At 41.8% G+C, this 18,372-nt stretch overlaps 1 protein-coding gene across 1 annotated transcript; it reads left to right on the forward strand.

Moving 5' to 3' along the window:
* The first annotated feature begins 1,762 nt into the window (after positions 1-1,762).
* Positions 1,763-17,901, forward strand: LOC111849221 (uncharacterized). Its single transcript, XM_023821925.2, has 18 exons — positions 1,763-2,032; positions 4,834-4,961; positions 5,297-5,442; positions 5,843-5,954; positions 7,053-7,110; positions 7,245-7,350; positions 8,560-10,899; positions 11,210-11,320; positions 11,732-11,785; positions 12,594-12,688; positions 12,902-13,003; positions 13,276-13,445; positions 13,735-13,837; positions 14,378-14,539; positions 14,742-14,859; positions 15,221-15,320; positions 15,581-15,786; positions 17,427-17,901. The coding sequence occupies exons 1-18, from the start codon at positions 1,988-1,990 to the stop codon at positions 17,576-17,578; spliced, it is 4,308 nt and encodes a 1,435-aa protein (XP_023677693.1). The 5' UTR covers positions 1,763-1,987; the 3' UTR covers positions 17,579-17,901.
* Positions 17,902-18,372: the final 471 nt, after the last annotated feature.

Genomic DNA, 18,372 nt, shown 5'->3' on the forward strand with positions numbered 1-18,372 from the left:
ATTTATGTTCTCTTGCTGTTCATACTGCAGTTTCCAAACTTTGTTTTCAAGATTTTACTGCTGAGGGACTTACATTTTGCACCAGTGAAACTGAACTGAAGGGCATTCAACCTGCACATGCATCTGCTGTTTGATGCCCACAGTTTTTATAGATTTAAACAGAAATTATGTACGTTTTTATATTTTTAATAAAGGATTTTAGAAACGCACTCCATTTTTCCTGCTGGCATTTTTAATACATGTAATTCCTTTTGGAAACCAAGCAGTGGAGGAGCATGGGGGTTTTGCTTGGCGGGGTGATGATGCTGAGAGCGGGAGATATCAAGGGCTTCAGGACCAGCACGGCCTCTGGGGGCCCCCTGCCGCGCCTCCGGGGGCCCCCTGCCGCGCCTCCGGCCCTGACTCTCTCTACACGCCATTTCTGTGCTTGTAACACATGCAACTTTTTTTTTCTTTTTTTTTTTCCCTGCAACTTCAAAATTTGAAACTAAGTATGCAAAATGTCAAGCCTCCTTTCATGAAACTGTTTGTTTTTGTCTCTTGTGCACAGCTTGAATCCGTACGGGATGATGGTGTAACGGTAACTTGTTGATCTTAGCTGTGTTCATGGACTATACATAGTCTAAATAAGATGTTGCTATGTAAATAACCTTTTGTATGATTTTCAAATGGTTATATAAAAATGTTAAATACCTTGTTCTCTGACTTACTGTGTTGATTTCTTTTTTGTGTGCTTTTGCCGTAATAATTCCTTCAGAGCGTACTTATACGTTTTCTTATGAAGTGTATTTTTCTGTGTCTATGTGAGGTTTGCATATTGTCCCCTTGATATACTGAGCATATTCTCAGTGTTACAGGTGAGTGCCTCTCTTCCCCAACCACAGGTAACTCTCACCCTTTGCCTAGCAGTAGCTGATATATGACGACCAGTTTAATGGTCTAACTGGCAGCTCGTTGGTGTCTCTCAGTTGTCTATAGAGTATCACTCTGACTGAGTGAGTGAGTCCTGTGATGACTGACATCCTGTCCAGAGTGTGTCCATACCTTGTGTCGCGTGGTTCCTGGGGTATCCTTTAGACATTCCCCCCCCCCCGCCTCTTGACGCAGACCAAGATAATTTGGATGGATGGGCCCACAGCATTTCAGATTTAAGGGGTGTCTGTAATATTGAATGTGTATCTTCTTATCTATACATTCTCCATCACCGCATACGTGGTAAGGGGGAATCTGGAGCCTATTCCAGGAGGCAGAGGCCCTCAGGCAGAGTGGGCCCTGGCTGGGGTGCCTTTGAAGGGGACACACTGACATGTCTGTGGGCATCACATTGGTGCAAGTGGCTACGTTGTCTCACACTACCAGCAGTGGGGGTTTGAACCCCATGCTCACTGTGTGTGTGTGAGAGTGTGAGATGTGAGAGTGCATGTTCTTTCTGTGCTGCAAAGATTTAGTTTTGCTTCTCTGATTTCCTCCCACAATCCAAAGATATGTGCAAAGGCCAATGGGAACTTTAAATTGCCAAATTGTCTGAGCCGTTGGCCATTGGTGGGTGGTCCCGTATTATAGAAGTGGGGGCGAAAGTTATCTGCCTCCTAATTGTGAAAATGCTGATTTACGATGCATGTAATAAAAAGATGTTGCACTCAGTTTTATCGTAGTGTAACAAATTAAATCTGATTTTTTTTACGAGTAAAACGTTTTGGCGGAATTTATTTACAAACGCAAGAAGCTGGTGTTACTTATAAGGCATGTAAATGAGCATTCCTTTTTGACGCCTGTGGGCTGATATAAGTCTTATCAGTACTTAATTCTCGAAAGCCAAACAGCGACAAACAGACGTTCGTGCCTCCTTGTGTTAGTCTTGGTATTGTTTAAAAAACGTAGTGTCTGGTTAGAGAGAAAGAAGGAGAACTTTTACTACGTTTCGATTGCTCAATTTACCATTGCGCGTGTATTATATGTCACGTCTGTCTTGGAGTCCGGCCTTAGTATGCAAGTGACAGTGACTGAAGAGTGGAGTCGCCTGCCATCACAGGTAACTCACCTGAACTGACACATTCTCAAAAATCAGTGTGCAATATCATACTACTACTACTACTACTAATAATAATAATTAAAAACTATTGCGGAGACAATAAAGTGCTTTTAGTGTGTTTTGGGTAAACGCACATACACTGTCTAATCATTGCTATAATGTAATCCAATACTGAAATGTACTATCGATTTAAGTGCAGTACTTTTATTTGCATTACGACGTATTTCAGTAAATCTGCTTCATTTAAGCCGAACAAAATTAAGCTCTTGTGTTGTATCCTACGTATAGCATCATTTAGAGATATCGGTCTTATTATGTTCGTCATACATCAATAATTATCCGCAATACTAATATAACATAACTGTTAATAACAGAATGACATTAGTTGTTCGATTTATTGGGTTCTCATTTTAGTTTGTGTTCAAATGCATGTTAACAATATAGGTGCTGACTAACTTTGCTTATTGATTGGTTGGTTAAAAAAAATCGGGCTTCATAATGTCCGAGAATATATAATAATCGATACTTTATATAAATAGAAGGCTTGTTGCTATAATGTCAATTTTGTCAATAGTGATCGAATTATCACTTGATATGTTAATTGCGTCTATTCAAATAATTATACTGAAACTAAACAATTTCGAATATTTTTAAGTGTATGAAATTTTGATGACTCTTGATATCCACACCTTGAAATATCTTAGTTGTGTCAGATCCTTCCAGGTCCATGTAAAGTGATGTATGCTTTGACCACCACAGTCTGCTCTCCAAATGGATGTGGATGTAGTGTATAAAAAAAATCCACACCTAACAGAATTCAGAAAAAAATTCTGAATATGTCCTTTGTAACCATAGAAACCAGGTTTATTCTTCAAGCATTGCATTTTTTTTTCTGTATTTTTATTTATACAATTAAAAAAATATGCGTTTTTAAATATGGTGCGTTTTTAGAAATCATACTTTGTGCAGAAAGGACAGATTATTTACTCTCTGCAGGATTTTAGTCTTAGGCATTTTTTCTTACTATGTCTAAGTCAACAGAACCACTCCTAATAAGTCAACAGCTGCTACACTCAGCAACAAACATGAAAAATACTCACTGCTAGTCTTTCTTCATTTAAACTTTTCATATCTAAAAAATAATAAAAACGTGCCTGAATTGCTGGTCCCAGCATCTCAGAAACAGCCACCTTGCTGGGATCTCCCCTGTGTCTTCAGAATAGTGTTATAAAGAAAAAAAAATATCCTCAGCATTTCTGTAGGTGAAAGCACCTTATTATTGAGGAAGGTCACAGGAGAATAGCCAGACTTGGTAAAGCTAACAGGAAAGCGTCAAGTGAAACAATAACAGATTGGTACTATAGTGGTTTGTACCAGGGCCGTCAGAAGCATTTTGAATGTGGGGGGCAAACGAATAATTATGAAATGTGAGGGGACATGTCCCCCTCAGATTTAATGGCGGTGACGCCAATGGTTTGTAGAATGGCTTCTCTTAATGCATAGCTGGTCAACCCTGCCCTGCCTGGTACTATGCTATGGGTATCTAATAATGTGGCCACTGAGTTTCTGTGTATCTATCTTTATATGACTATTAATCTTAAGTGATAAATGAATGCCTATTAGTCATAGCTGTCAATGCTGTTGCTGGGTGCAGGTCATTGAGGGAGGGTTGGTTCAATAAAATAATTTAGAATGTGAGCACCACCCGTTTTATCCTGATCAATGTCAGATAGACTTATAGAGATTTGAATAGGAATCCAATGCAAAGTTTAAGTCCTCTTTGTGGGCGGATTGGTGGCTCTGTGCCACCCATTGGAAGGTTGCCGGTTCGAATCCCATGAATGCCAGCAGTGATCCTACTGTGTTGGGCCCTAGAGCAAGGCCCATAACCTGCGGTTGCTCTGCCCTGGGTATAATGTTAACCTATATATGGCCCCACAAGCAGGTCCTCCAACTTCCAGGAAAATTTGGGGGGTGTTGGCAGGATTGGCACTGCAGCCACTGGGACAAAAACTCACACTGTTCCATTTAATTTGAACTAGTGTGGTGCTGAGGTATCACCTGCCGTATGACCACACTCTGGTTCTCATCCCTCAGGTGGTTTGTCATGTGGTGGGTGTGGCAACACACTGTAATCAGCAAGCCTCCTCACCTCTGTGCTCTCTGTAATAATTCTATACATTTATAAAACAGTTGCTGCTATGATATGAAGTTTAATTTGTCAAAGTTCTGGGAATAACTTGTTCACATAGATTGTATTAATTAAATTCCTGTTTAAGAACTTATTATTGTTCCACTATTTGCTTAATGATACTCCAACTTACTTGTAAGAAGACAAACTACGATCTTGAAATGATTTAGGGTCAACACAGAGGAGCTGATTTTAATGCCATGCAAAGTCTTTTATCTTTTCGTTCAATTATCAGTGAAACTGTACTAAATAACCATGCAGTGTCAAGGGCTGCAACTTAGACGGTGAGTGAGACCCTTAGGTGAAACTCATTGTATGTTGGAGCACGTCTTGGCTGTGTGTTGTGCTGCTGACTGGTGCAGTGCTGCTGATTGGTGCAGTGCTGCTATGTCCCATTTGACAGTTTGAGTTGAGTGCATTGGTGTGGACATATAAACAAAGAAATACAAAATCCATCAGAAAGCAAACAATGGGAACCACCAACCTAAGATGTCTAAATGACTCTGGCCTCAACCTACACATGTAATGATTTGCTGATATATATACATGGTGGGCAATGGCTGTACACGTCAACGACCACAAAATACCAATACATTGGACATTTTCCTAGTTTCGTGAAGGACCAGAGGGCCTCATTATGATTGATCTGAGCTACCTGACGGAGGAGGAGAGGGAGATGATTTTGATGGTTTTGAAAAGGGATGCGGACCTGAAGAAAGCTGAAGAGTATCGGGTCAGGTGGGTGCAGTATGTCTTCAGCTCCCTTTCTCTTAAACTGATGTTTTCATTGATATGTTAGATTCAGTTGTCTAGTGTGCTGAGCCACACCTAAAAGATGAGCTTCCTATACCAGGAGTCGAACCCAGGACACCTGGGTGAAAACCAGGAATCCTAGTCACTAGAACATATGGGATCACCTTGCATAGGCTACATAGTGTCGACTTTAATATCAATGAAATGTCATCTTTCAAACAAGGTAACATGTTGTTTACTCCAAAACAGCCATTATGTAATTATCTGCATCATGTATCTATCTTGAACTGTGTAATACTCGTGCATTTTCGTCTCATCAGAGAACTGGAGAAGCTGCAGGACAATAGCCAGCTGAAGTTCCTGACAGGACAGTGGTTTTATGAGGTCAGATCACACAGACACAGGATCCAAGGGTCTGAAATTATTAGGGCCTCCCTGAGACGGCGGAAGTTTCCAGAGAAACCGCGTGAGTTTCCAGAGAGCTCTGACGTCCTTCTGAATCATCTCCGATCATATATGTAGTCAGTTGGAGAAGATGATATGTTTTTGCTGGAGGCGTAGTTAGAGATGAATGATTGGCGGGGTAGGGGGGCAATGGCAAACATATATAATATAAAAAGCTATTCATGACTTTGGGGGGGGGGTAAAAAGCATTTTAAAATAGGCCTAATGCCTCTGCTTATTACAATGGCTTCAGATGTAGTGACCTTCATCAGATCTGAGATATTTAGATAGAATTATACTGGACCAGAAAAGAAGAGAAAAGAAGCAAGTGGGGACATAGTGATCTTCTACAGTGCTCTGTGGATACATTTTTGTTTAATGTTTAGCTCTTTTTGCCAATGGTTTTCTTTCAACCTTTATAGATGAATCCACACAGCTGGAGAAACCATGCTCAACCTACAGTGGAAAGCAGGACACCACCTTCCCAGAAGAGCCTTCTCAAATTACAGAGAAAACTTTTGTAGATTCCCAACGGTGAGCCATCTCTCTCTCTCTCTCTCTCTCTCTCTCCCTCTCTTTCTCTCTCTCTCTCTCTCTCTCACACACACACACACACACACTTACCCATTCTTATACCTCTTTATGATTAAGAGTTCTGTGAGAAAAATATAACAGATAACACAGTATGAGATTAACCAAACCCTTGACATAATTAGTTTTGACAAATTATAGTCCTTCAACATCATGGTAGAAGCATAAGAAGTTCTGTGGTTGGTTGTTTGTTAAGGGAGGTGCATCAAAACATGCTGCAGTGGAGTTTCAGGGTCAGTAAACCTGTGTGACTTCAAGGCGTTGACACCTTGTGACAGTCCTAAGAGCCTTGATGACTCATATTGATTCAACAGAGGTGTAGCTTACACACACAAAGATACTCAGCTACACTTACAGTCTCAGCTTATGTCATGCAATATAATGCTTTCTAAAAACGAAATGACAAGAACTAAATGAGGACTAACACAAATTAAGATTAAACATGTATTATTTTGGCACAGAATGATTATGAGAAAAATCCTACCAGAATTAAGGCTTACTTGGCAATACATGATGACCTGAGAGGTTTAGTTACCGTTGGACAAAGTTGTAGAATGGGCAGTATGTGTGATTATTTGTACATGTTGTCACTGTTGGGTCCCTGAAGTGGTGGGTCTGGCATCTAAGAAACAGCCACCATCCTGAGATTTCCACAGAGTATGGTGTCTTTGTTTGTGGTTCAGTTTAAGGGGGTGAGAGTTCACATCCTGCCACAGGGTGCGAAAAGCAAAAAAAAAAATCAAAAATCATCCAGTCAGAGGCAGGTCTGAGGGCAAGAAAAACACCTTGTTAATATTCTGACCAGCTATAAAGGAATGTCCAGATAAATTAAAGGTAACAGGAAGGCCACAAGAGCAGAGGTGCCATTTTTATATGGAAAGTTTTAAATACCTTGTTGAATCCATGCCTCAAAGAATTCAGGCAGTTCTCTAGGCAGAAAAGGGTCCTATGCAGTACTAGGCTGGTGTACCTCATAGTGGGGTCACATTCAGTATATTGTTTGATTTATTTTGTAACAGAGTGACTTTATGCTCACTTTAGGGAACTTTTCATTATGCTGCCGGTTTTCCAGCAAGAAAGAGCAAACCAAGGAGTCAAGGTTTGTAAAAGGCGCAGTATCTTCTATGCATCTGCATTTTGCTTGAAGAGCTATATCTACTGAACGTGTGTGTCGTTACACCATCTGTTACATAAAAATGTATTGTTTTTTTTTTGTTTTTTTTTAAATTGAAGCAAAGAAGCAACCCGTTCAACACAGCATTAATGGAACCAGAAGTATTTCAAGAGTCAGAGAGCAAGAAAACCATTGCTATGGATCCACTCAAGTCATATGACGGGGGTGAGAGTTCACATCCTGCCACATTAGAGCAGATCCCTAAGAGAACACAGTGTCCAGCAGCAATGGCTGATTGCATTTAATCACCTGTTCCTGAAGAGGGTCTGAAAAACGCAGGTTCTTGTTGTATTGCATATTTGTGAAATATGATTTTCTGTTTCGACATTGCATTAGAAAGGCATTTTAAAAATAATTCCTAAGTCGAATAATAAATCTGATGATGTTAGGTGTTTTATATCTTGCAATAGGTTGAATTCGAATAGAAACAAACTAATTTCTGCAGTTTTGCAAGGTCTAAGGTATCATTTGATACCAGCGCTGGGGAATTACCAAACAAATTTGCATTGTGCTGTTCCTTCTTATTGACTTCTCAAAGCCCTCAAAGTTTACTTACTTTGTGTGTTACCTCAGTGCACGTCTCTCATGGGTCCTCTCTCGTGGCTCATCATGTTCTCTTCCCACACACAGAGTGCTGACAGCGATGTGCACACTGTACGATTCTCTGTCATAGTCCTTCCCACAAATCAGTGAGCAGGAATTGGTCACAGCATCTCTGTGAGATGCTCTAGTCCAGGTGTAGGCAATCCTGATCCTGCAGTGCCGGTATCTAGCAGGCTTTCTATCCAACCTGATGTGTCTGCCTGAGATCAGGTGTGGTTCATCAGAGATCAGGTATTGTTTGTTTGGGGTTTCAAGGAACAGTATTAATCTCATACAGTCGTCCCCCAATATCCATCGGTGATACGTTCCAAGACCCACTGCACAGTAAGATATCACCAACATTGAATACAGTGATAATAAACTATATAGTACATCATTATAAGGTACTATACTCTCTCGAATGAAAGGGATTCTGATGTTTTAGACTGATTCACAAAAGATACAATGAAAAAAGAGCAATGAAAGTCATGCTTTTATACCCCTCAAAGAATGAAGGAACAATAAAAAACATAGTGTTGCATAATTTACAATGAAAAATATGATATCATCATGTAACAGCCTGTACTTGCTTGGTGCGCAGTTTGAAATTTCTGTAATTTCATATATTTCTGTAATTTTTTTTGGACTACAGTACACTGCAAATAACTGAAATCTCGGATGGGGGGGTGGGGGGTGGTCCCACTGTATTTAGTTTGTATAAATATTAATATGAAATACATATTATAAAACTATTTGATCCCATCACAATGACAGACTCTTATTTCTTTGCAGGTCAACATGACTATCAACCTGAACCCCAAGCCTATCTTATGCCCTCCCATTCATTCCTGGGACATGAGGAATCTGAGGTTGCAGCAGAGAGTCAAGAAATAACAGAAGAAGGAGAATCCGTACTGAAAGTACTCGAGTGGTTCAGTAGAAGCTCGGATAGTGAGGACAAAGAGAGCAAGCTAAAAGAAGAATCAAACTACCCTAAAGATGGCAGCACGACCTCTAATGGGCATGTTTCCATTGAGGTCCTATCACAGAAGCAGCAGGAACAGGAGTTAAACGAATCTGGTAACACCGAATACAAGGACATCGTTCCTGGAGTAAGTCAGGATGAAATGAAGATTCTAGAAAGTAACGATGGATACAACTCTGAGTCCTTTGGGATGGATCTACCATTTCAAAGACGTTTTATATCTACTGTAGAAATACAGACAGGAATGCAAAGGGAAAGTGAAAGAATTCTGCCCAACATACAACAAAATGCCGAACAAAATGAAATTTTGGAGAGCTGGCATGATGTGAAGCCAATAGAGGCACAAGATGAGAAACCCCGGATAGTTGCCAAGATGAAGTCATTCTGGGAAAAAGGAAATGGTGTGGAAGTTCTGAATAGCAGGTCAGGTGAAGAATTGAAAAATAAAGAGGCAAAAATCAGCCAAAATGATGTGTGCAGAAATAACAGTGAGACTGTTACATACTTGGATGAGGAAGCCACTCTATCCATAAGCGATAAACTTCATGAAACAGGAAGTGACATATATAAAACACACACCTTCCATTCAGCTACCCCTGATTTTCAAAGTGGCGAACAACTTGTTGCTATGGAAGACAATATCAGACACAGGGGTGTGACAGATAATTCTGGAGGTGCCAATGCTGCTCGTAAGCCTGAAGATGCTAAATATGAAAGTAGCTACATACTGGATAGTCACAATGACCAAGAAATTAGCTCTGCTACTCAATACGTCATGAAAGACTGGATGAAATATACAGAGCTCCCTGTTAGCACACATGAGCAGCAAACAGCTCAACCGCAGGAGATAGAAGGAGGGCCCAACCAAACTAACCGCAGTATTAGTAGGGTTGGACAGTTAAAATCCATGTGGGAAAATGAAGTGAGTGGACCCAAAATGGCTGACCATTCAAAAGAGGTTTTTGAAATTAAGCTGACCAAACCTGCAGTGGAAAGTTCTACAGATAAATCATTTGCCACCTCTACATTTGATCTGAAGAGGATGGAAAGAGAATTAAGCAGTGAGCATGTGTGGGCGACACCTTCTCCACTCAGACAAAAGCCCAAATTCACAGTACTTTCAATGAAGGAGAGAATGGAAAGACTGCAGGAAAATTCTCCAGGCGACTCACAGTTCCAAAACGCCCGAGACTTCTGGATGGGGGCAACCTCTAGCTTGCCTGATCCACAGTATCCCGCTGCTGAAGCACAACTGACCAGTCCAGAGAGGTTCCACTCCGAAGGCACCGAGCCACAGGGTCTTGTGCAGCAGGGAGGGACATTTCCTGGAGTGGAGTCAAAGATGTTCCTAAGCCAAAACGACCACCTACACGCTCCACCCTTTGATTCAGGAAAAACTCACGCTAGGCAATTAAGTGGTGAGAATAAGGAGTTAAACATCTTCATGGATATACCATCACCCAACAGGGAGATTCAAGACAAGGATCAACCTCTTTTAATCTCTCTGCTTGATGAGGAACAGGAAGTGGGGTCAAGCCCTTTGGGTGAAACCAAAATTGCCACATCAGAATCACCACAGTGGCTCTCTAGAGATGATGGGCAGGGAAAGAAGACCTTAGCACAAGCCTCAGTAGATGAGGTACTTGAATCACAGTCCATAATTATCCTGGAAGACAAAAGAACCCCCATTAAGCCAGCTAGATGGAATCTGCGAAGCTTGGACGAAAGAACTAATGCTCCACAGAAAAGTCCAGTCATATACCTGGAAAAGTTACAACAACAGGAAAAGCAACCAGATTCCCCTGTGGATGTTTTGAAATATGAGAAAAACCAGAGTGCAAAACGGACTTTCTATAACGAGGGCGACTACAGAAAGTCCTTGTCTTTGGAAGAGATTGAGGTCTTGGGAATTTCAGAGAAGGAAAATCTTTCTGAATTGGGGAAAACTGAAGGTCAGAGCGATACCAACCTCCTAGCAGAGTCGAAAGGCCAAGCTATTGGATTCATGAGCTCACAGATGACTAAGAGTAGTGGCGAAAAAGGGCAATGGAATCCCACCCAGCATGGTTTAGAGGGCGATGACCTTGAGATGACTTTCAGAGCCAGCACCCCTGAAGCAGTGTCTCTCATTTGGACAAGTCCAGTCAGTGAGTCTTTTTTCTCTTGACTAAAAAAATCTTTGTCTTAAAATTCCTCTAGCTAATATTCTTCATCCTTGGTCTTTGAAAAATTAACAAAATAATCAGCATACAGCAACGTCGGTTCTGTGTGGTTCACATTTATCAAGGATGCTGAGAACCAGTATTTAGCTTGAACAGAGTCTGCATCAAATATTCTAATGAAGGAAACTATGCTGTGAAATGTACAAATTTAATATAAATTCTTGGAAATAACAGAACTGAATGAAACAAATCATGCTGAAATGTACCTGCTTGCGGCTTGGTTGTACCACTACAGGGGAGACTGAAACCCCCTCAGTGCCGAATCTGAAATCTGAACCTGCAGAATCACCTGTTCGACTTATCGCCTCATATAAAAGTGTTGAAGACTTAACCTCATGCACTACAGGTGAGGATCCCCTTTAGCTTATTATAACAAACTCTTTCACAGGTACTAAGTAAATAGTTTTCTAGAGCAGTGAACTGTCATAAAGAGCTCATTAGTAATATGTCTTAGAAAACCTTTGAATGTAGGTATTAGGGTGTGTTTTTGATCCCCACCCAAAATGAGACACTTCCTATTGAGTATCAGAGTAATATTCCAGGGTCTACGCCCTGCTTATACAGTTCAGCTTACAGTATCACAGCTTTCAGTGCTGCATCCGATTGAATGATTGCGTCTCACAGTAGGCAGCCGAGGACAATGTAAGAACCGATTATGTAACATCCAGCTCAGATGATTTATGGATGTGGATTTTCATGCTTGAACTAAAACAGTGATTGTCCTGCGGTATACACATATCTGATCCTTCTTCCCAAGGAGAGAAAGGGAAGAGAAATGTTGATGGAAGCAAGTCATTTGCTGTGTATGACGGTAAATATCTCTAGTTCTTTCCATAGAGCACAATCATCTATTTATTTATTGTACGTACTCTGGCAGGTTTGGGCCAGTAAGGATACAGCTGATTCATTTAACGTTTCTGCAGACACACTGCAACAGGATTCTTTTTCACATTTCCCACCTTGTTTAGCATGTTTTTTTTGCACATTGGGGCCTGAGCAAAGGGTCAGTTGTCCATCCAGCGCCCCAGAGCATTTTTACCCGCTAAGCCACACACAGCATCCAGACATTTTCCCAGCAGGCCCTGGGGATCTTCCTTTGTAGCTGCTGGGGGATTCTCCCCAAACATGAGCCAGCAGGGGGCGCTAGTGGGAGCCAAGCATGGAGGATTAAGGGTGGGACGGCTGCTGAAGTGCTGAAATTTTTACGGGCTTCTGTCCATGGTGCTGACAGAGTTTAGCAGCTGGAGCTGTGCTAGTTTCTGGGGCCCGGAGTTGATGTTCTGACAATACCAATATGCATGTGTGTGTGTGTATACACACACATGCATATTACACACGCACACACACACACACACACACACACACACAGACACACACACATATTATAAAACCCCAAGATGAAAACAGCTCATTTCTGTTTATCCCAGCAATTATGGTTAATTAATTCTACATAGACACACTTAATCTGATTGGGCCTATTTAATATGCAGCACCATTAATAAGTTGCAAGAAAGGCAGGTTTTGGGTTAACCGGGCGACTGCGATGATGCAGTGCTGTGATTGCAGTGGACGTGTCATTGTACGAATGTACCCATCTTCTTGATATTCCCATTTTCCAGTCTCCCGAGAGCCATTTGTTCCCAAGTCCTCCTTTGCAGAGCCTGACAAGTTGAAGAACCTAAGCATCTCTGTACCTGACTTCCTGCTGGATGAGGTAAATCGGTTGGCGAAGCGCATACCCTGTGACTGCTGTTAGCCAGCAGCAACCAAAATCCCATCCATTGCATCATCTCATGATGATACAGAAGGTCTTTGCCATGTTCATGTCAAAGTTCAAGTACGGGAGGCACTGCGGGATATCACGCTAAGCTGGGACTGAGCTTCTCCGTACCACGTCTCACCCTGTCATCTCCGTACCCTGTCATAGAGCCCGGAAAGCAGCAGTGATTCCACCACAAGCTACCATGGCAGAATGGGCAGGTCCCTCACCAGCCTGAGTTCCTCATCTGACTTCGCATCAGTGTCCTCTGTATGCACACCCATCAGCCTGCTCCAATTCCATCAAATCTGAATTAAGCTTTCCCTTCCTATCAGTTAAAGTTCTTGATAGATCTTCATAGGTTTATTTCACACAATGGTTTGCTTTTGATGATGAATTTTCACTCCTCTTGGATTGCAGGTACTAGTATACCTGTAACAGAAAAATTAGCTTATTCATTTTTCTGACTGTGACTGTTGTAGAAATATAGCTAAAACGTGCTTGTTTTTTTTATATGGATTTATAAAATTCCTCTTGAGCAGGTGAGCGAGAGTGTGGTGAGCCTCTACAGTGGAGACCTCACTCTGGTGGAGGTCAGAGGGACCATACAGTTTTCCATCAGCTATGAGCAGAAGTTGAAGGAGTTGCACATCTTCATCGTTCAGTGCGGAGACCTGGCAGTCGCAGACCAAAAGAAAAACCGCACTGACCCGTGAGCACATTTATGAATCCTGCTACTTGTTGTTGGAGAGCTGCTTGGATTTCCAAACTTTGACAGATCTAAATTACATTATGTGTTTATATTTTAAAACTACGTTATATGAAATTATTCCATTTATTACAAGAGTTCTTGGTAGATCAGTTTTCTATAGGATTGTTACACCTTTCAGCATATGCGCTAAACCTTAAAATTTGATGAACACTTTTCCTCCCCATAGGTTTATCTTTCTGTCATATGTATTTATTTACTGTTTCAAACTTAACTGTGCATGCAACCCTAGATATGTAAAAAGTTACCTCTTACCGGACAAAGCAAAGATGAGAAAGAGGAAAACGTCAGTGAAGAAGAAAACACTAAATCCAACTTTCAATGAACTTCTTAGGGTAAGAGTTTCACTATGCAGTGCTATCACTCTGACCTGTTATTACTATGCAGTGTTATGACTATGAGGTATTACTATGCAGTGTTATCACTATGAGGTATTACTATGCAGTGTTATGACTATGAGGTGTTATTACTATGCAGTGTTATGACTATGAGGTGTTATTACTATGCAGTGTTATCACTATGAGGTGTTATTACTATGCAGTGTTATGACTATGAGGTATTACTATGCAGTGTTATCACTATGAGGTGTTATTACTATGCAGTGTCATCACTTCAGTTGCTATTATGCAGTGTTATCACTATGAGGTGTTATCACTATGCAGTGTTATTAGTATGGAGAGTTATCACTATGCAGTGTGTATATGTGCCATGAGGTGGATTACTGGCCCATCCAAGGTGTCCCTTGCATTGGGTACTTTGCTTTGGGGAATAGGCTCCAGGTTCACCACATTTCTGTGTTGGAGTGTTTATGGAAAACGGATGGATGTCTTTTTTGTAGATTGCACTTACAGTGTTCCTGTTTATCTTGCCCGCAGTACCGAGCTAGTCTGGCCATCATCCAAACTCAGACACTCAATCTCTCTGTGTGGCACAATGACACTTTTGGACGGAATAGATTCCTTGGCGAAGTCGACATAGACTTATCCACATGGGATTTCAGAAGCACACCAATGAATAATATGACCCTGAAACCAAGGGTAAGGAAATGAAGACGAGGGCAGATTAGGATAATTTTTATTTCATAATTTACATTTTGCTCATAATTTTACATTTTTCATACTTGCCTCAGAATCTGATCTGCAGAGACATTTCTTAGATTAGGATTTAAGAAAACAAACGTGAGATTGTCATGTTTGCTGGGAAATGAACATTCTAGAAAACCTGAGCTTTCCTTTCCAGATCACTTCCAAACTGCAGCCCTCGGATTACAGAGGAGAGATGACATTAGCTGTTCGCTTCCTGCCCGAGATTGCTCACAGTAGAGAGACACATTCCACGATGTCTACTCACGCTTCCGGTACGCAACCTTTCTCGTTTACCCAGTAACAGCTCTGCAAAATGTTGTGTAAAGAGATTTGCACAAAATTTCACAATTAGCTACTATGAGCACATTAAAATGTTCGCCTGGCCTTTGATACAGGTCTGTGAGCGTACAGATCACAGAGCACAAATACCATTTTGCACACAAGACTTTACTAAACCTAAAATGTCAGGGAGATTACGTATGAAATACCCTAACTGTACTACAATCAATAATATAGCCATTTGTGTAAAATAATTTTATGTTGTTTCTGTCTATGGATGTCTTTATGTTAAATTTGATAAGGGCTAAGAAGGACATGAGGTGTACATGCATGATGCTGGTCTCCCTTGGCTAGATATTCAAGTATCCAACAGTGGTGAAGTACACATCTGGGTGAAAGAATGCAAGAACCTACCCATCATCAGGGGTTCGACTGTGGACCCATTTGTTAAATGGTAGATAGACCTTATCATTGTCATATTTAATTCCCTTTCACATTGTTAAAAAATCTGACACAATAATTTCAGTTTATACCAGTGTGCTACTCTATAATATGAAAATCCTTTTTGACATCTTTACAAATACGGTGATAAAGACAGTGGAAATACTCATATGTTCTAAGGTTTTAATGACACCTCGGAGTTTCCGAACGAGCCTCAGCTTATTGAATGGAAATGAACTATGCAGCATCTCAGAGCGATATGGGGTTCTGTAGTTTTATATTTCCAGATACTAGCAGAAAGAGTCGCCAGAAGACCAGGGTATTGAGGAGAACGCCCAATCCCGTGTTTAACCACACCATGGTGATCGACGGCTTCCGGGAGGGTGACTTGCTAGAGGCCTGCGCTGAGCTCACAGTCTGGGACCATGACCGACTCTCTAACCACTTCCTGGGAGGCCTGAGGCTGAGCCTGGGATCAGGCGAGTGACCCTAACCGTGAATACTTCTCTCACTGGACTAATTCTACACTAAAGTCCTAATTTAACCAGTCTCCCTGAAATCAATATCATCCTTCTTTCCCGGCTTTGTGCCAAAAATCGTGTGAGCAGCGACTTTCTGGTTTCTGGGGCCCCATTTCAAAACCCCACCCTGGACCTCCCTCTCAGTTTCAAAAACTTATTAAATAGCGAGCAAGTGGATTGAGAAGACGGCAGCTCGCTAGCTGGTTAGCAAGTGGAGTGAGAAGATGGCAGCTCGCCAGCTGGTTAGCAAGTGGAGTGAGAAGATGGCAGCTCGCCAGCTGGTTAGCACGTAGAGTGAGAAGATGGCAGCTCGCCAGCTGGTTAGCAAGTGGAGTGAAGATGGCAGCTCGCTAGCTGGTTAGCACATGGAGTGAGAAGATGGCAGCTCGCTAGCTGGTTAGCAAGTGGAGTGAGAAGATGGCAGCTCGCTAGCTGGTTAGCACGTAGAGTGAGAAGATGGCAGCTCGCTAGCTGGTTAGCAAGTGGAGTGAGAAGATGGCAGCTCGCCAGCTGGTTAGCACATGGAGTGAGAAGATGGCAGCTCGCTAGCTGGTTAGCAAGTGGAGTGAGAAGATGGCAGCTCGCCAGCTGGTTAGCACATGGAGTGAGAAGATGGCAGCTCACTAGCTGGTTAGCAAGTGGAGTGAGAAGATGGCAGCTCGCCAGCTGGTTAGCACATGGAGTGAGAAGATGGCAGCTCGCTAGCTGGTTTGCAAGTGGAGTGAAGATGGCAGCTCGCCAGCTGGTTAGCACGTGGAGTGAGAAGATGGCAGCTCGCCAGCTGGTTAGCACGTGGAGTGAGAAGATGGCAGCTCGCCAGCTGGTTAGCACGTGGAGTGAGAAGATGGCAGCTCGCTAGCTGGTTAGCAGAACATGCTGCTTCAGCATCTCCTAAATAAGGAACGTTTATGTAATATAGTCGTAACTGTAGTAACTGTGGCCCTGAGTGGATACGTGTTGGTAAACACCGGCATTCCTTTAGGCATTGCTACTAATACCTCACACGATCACCTCTCTTATCCTGATAATGTAATCGCCAAAGCTATCAAGTTGTGTTTCCAAAGTTTTCCTCAAGGTGGCGCTGTATCTTGATGCTTTTCTAACAGTGACACCAGTCACCGGTTCACTAGCAGTATACTGCATACTGAGGGCCGGATGTACGGGGCCTCACGTGTTTCACCATCCCATCATAACCAGTGTCACGTTCTTACAATTGCTGATCCTGGATGGGGTCACAAGGATCCAGTACGCAGAGCACAAGGCGAGGGTTCACTGTGAGCGGAATCTCAGTCCAGTACGGGGCCCACACCCACATACCACACTGTACGATCCCTAATTCCCCAGCCGCTTGTCTTTGGACTGAGAGAGGAAACTAGAGTGTTGTATGGTACACTCTGCAGTGATGTTGTATGGTACTCTGCAGTGATGTTGTATGGTACTCTGCAGTGATGTTGTATGGTACACTCTGCAGTGATGTTGTATGGTACTCTGCAGTGATGTTGTATGGTACTCTGCAGTGATGTTGTATGGTACTCTGCAGTGATGTTGCACGCAGGTGGATCTCTGATGAATAAAAATATCTTTCTCTGCCAATTCAGGTAAAAGCTACGAGAGTGTGGTGGACTGGATGGACTCAAGTGCTGATGAATCAAAGTTGTGGAAACGAATGATGGAATCTCCCAGTGAATGGGTGGAGGGGACCCTGCCTCTGAGAGTGGTGACACCAGTAAAACATACCTGGAAAAAATGAACTTGGTGATTCTCTAAGATGGCTGCAGGTACTATGCCATGAATTCCGTATTTCTTACTTTAAATCAGAATCTTGAAAATTTTAATATCACCACCTTATTAATATTGATTCTTAGTCATCTTGGCTACTTTAAGTACATAGCGTACAAATTGATGAGGCAATCCATTGCTGCTTTCAAAAACTTAAACCCCACCATATACCATCAAAAGCCTTCCCATACATTGAGGTTTCACACAAAGTGTAAGCAAATGAGAACATACCCCTCTGTGCCTTCTGTTGCTGTTAATCAGGTAATGTCGGATGTTAATAAACTATGCAAAACATTTTGTGTTGCTGGTCTTGAATTTGAGGAAATCTGAGTTTCTGAAACCAAAATGTTTAAACTATTCTGTCAAGCTATAATGATTAGTTGCATTTGTCAAAAAAGTGCCCATATGGCAGAGCCTTAACCCTGACTTCAACTCTTTAGGCAAATCCAACCCAAACCTTAGCTTTATCCTAAATAGCAACCCTAATCCTAATTACCTTTTAATATAACTACAATTCAATAAGGCTTCTTTTCACTTAAGTAAGACTGCACTGCCATCTACAGACCGAAATATTTACTGCATCTAGTGAAGTAGCTTGGTTTACAGAATATGCTGTGGAAAGAAATAATCCACTGCAACAGCTCCATCATAATAATCCAACTATTCTAACCTTATTAAGTACTATACCGATGCCTCTCAAAGCACGTCGTTATCCACTACGTAGCTCTGAAAAACAACGGTCGCTTCACCTCCCCCCCAAAATCA

This window comes from Paramormyrops kingsleyae, chromosome 17 (assembly GCF_048594095.1).
Source record: "Paramormyrops kingsleyae isolate MSU_618 chromosome 17, PKINGS_0.4, whole genome shotgun sequence".
NCBI classification, from domain to species: Eukaryota; Metazoa; Chordata; class Actinopteri; order Osteoglossiformes; family Mormyridae; genus Paramormyrops; species Paramormyrops kingsleyae.

Excerpts from the sequence above, each read along its gene's own strand:
- LOC111849221 (XM_023821925.2), top strand. The coding sequence starts at position 1,988 with ATGCAAGTGACAGTGACTGAAGAGTGGAGTCGCCTGCCATCACAG. Across the intron at positions 12,689-12,901 it reads CTGACTTCCTGCTGGATGAG|AGCCCGGAAAGCAGCAGTGA; the intron begins GTAAATCGGTTG and ends ACCCTGTCATAG. Across the intron at positions 13,004-13,275 it reads ACTTCGCATCAGTGTCCTCT|GTGAGCGAGAGTGTGGTGAG; the intron begins GTATGCACACCC and ends CCTCTTGAGCAG.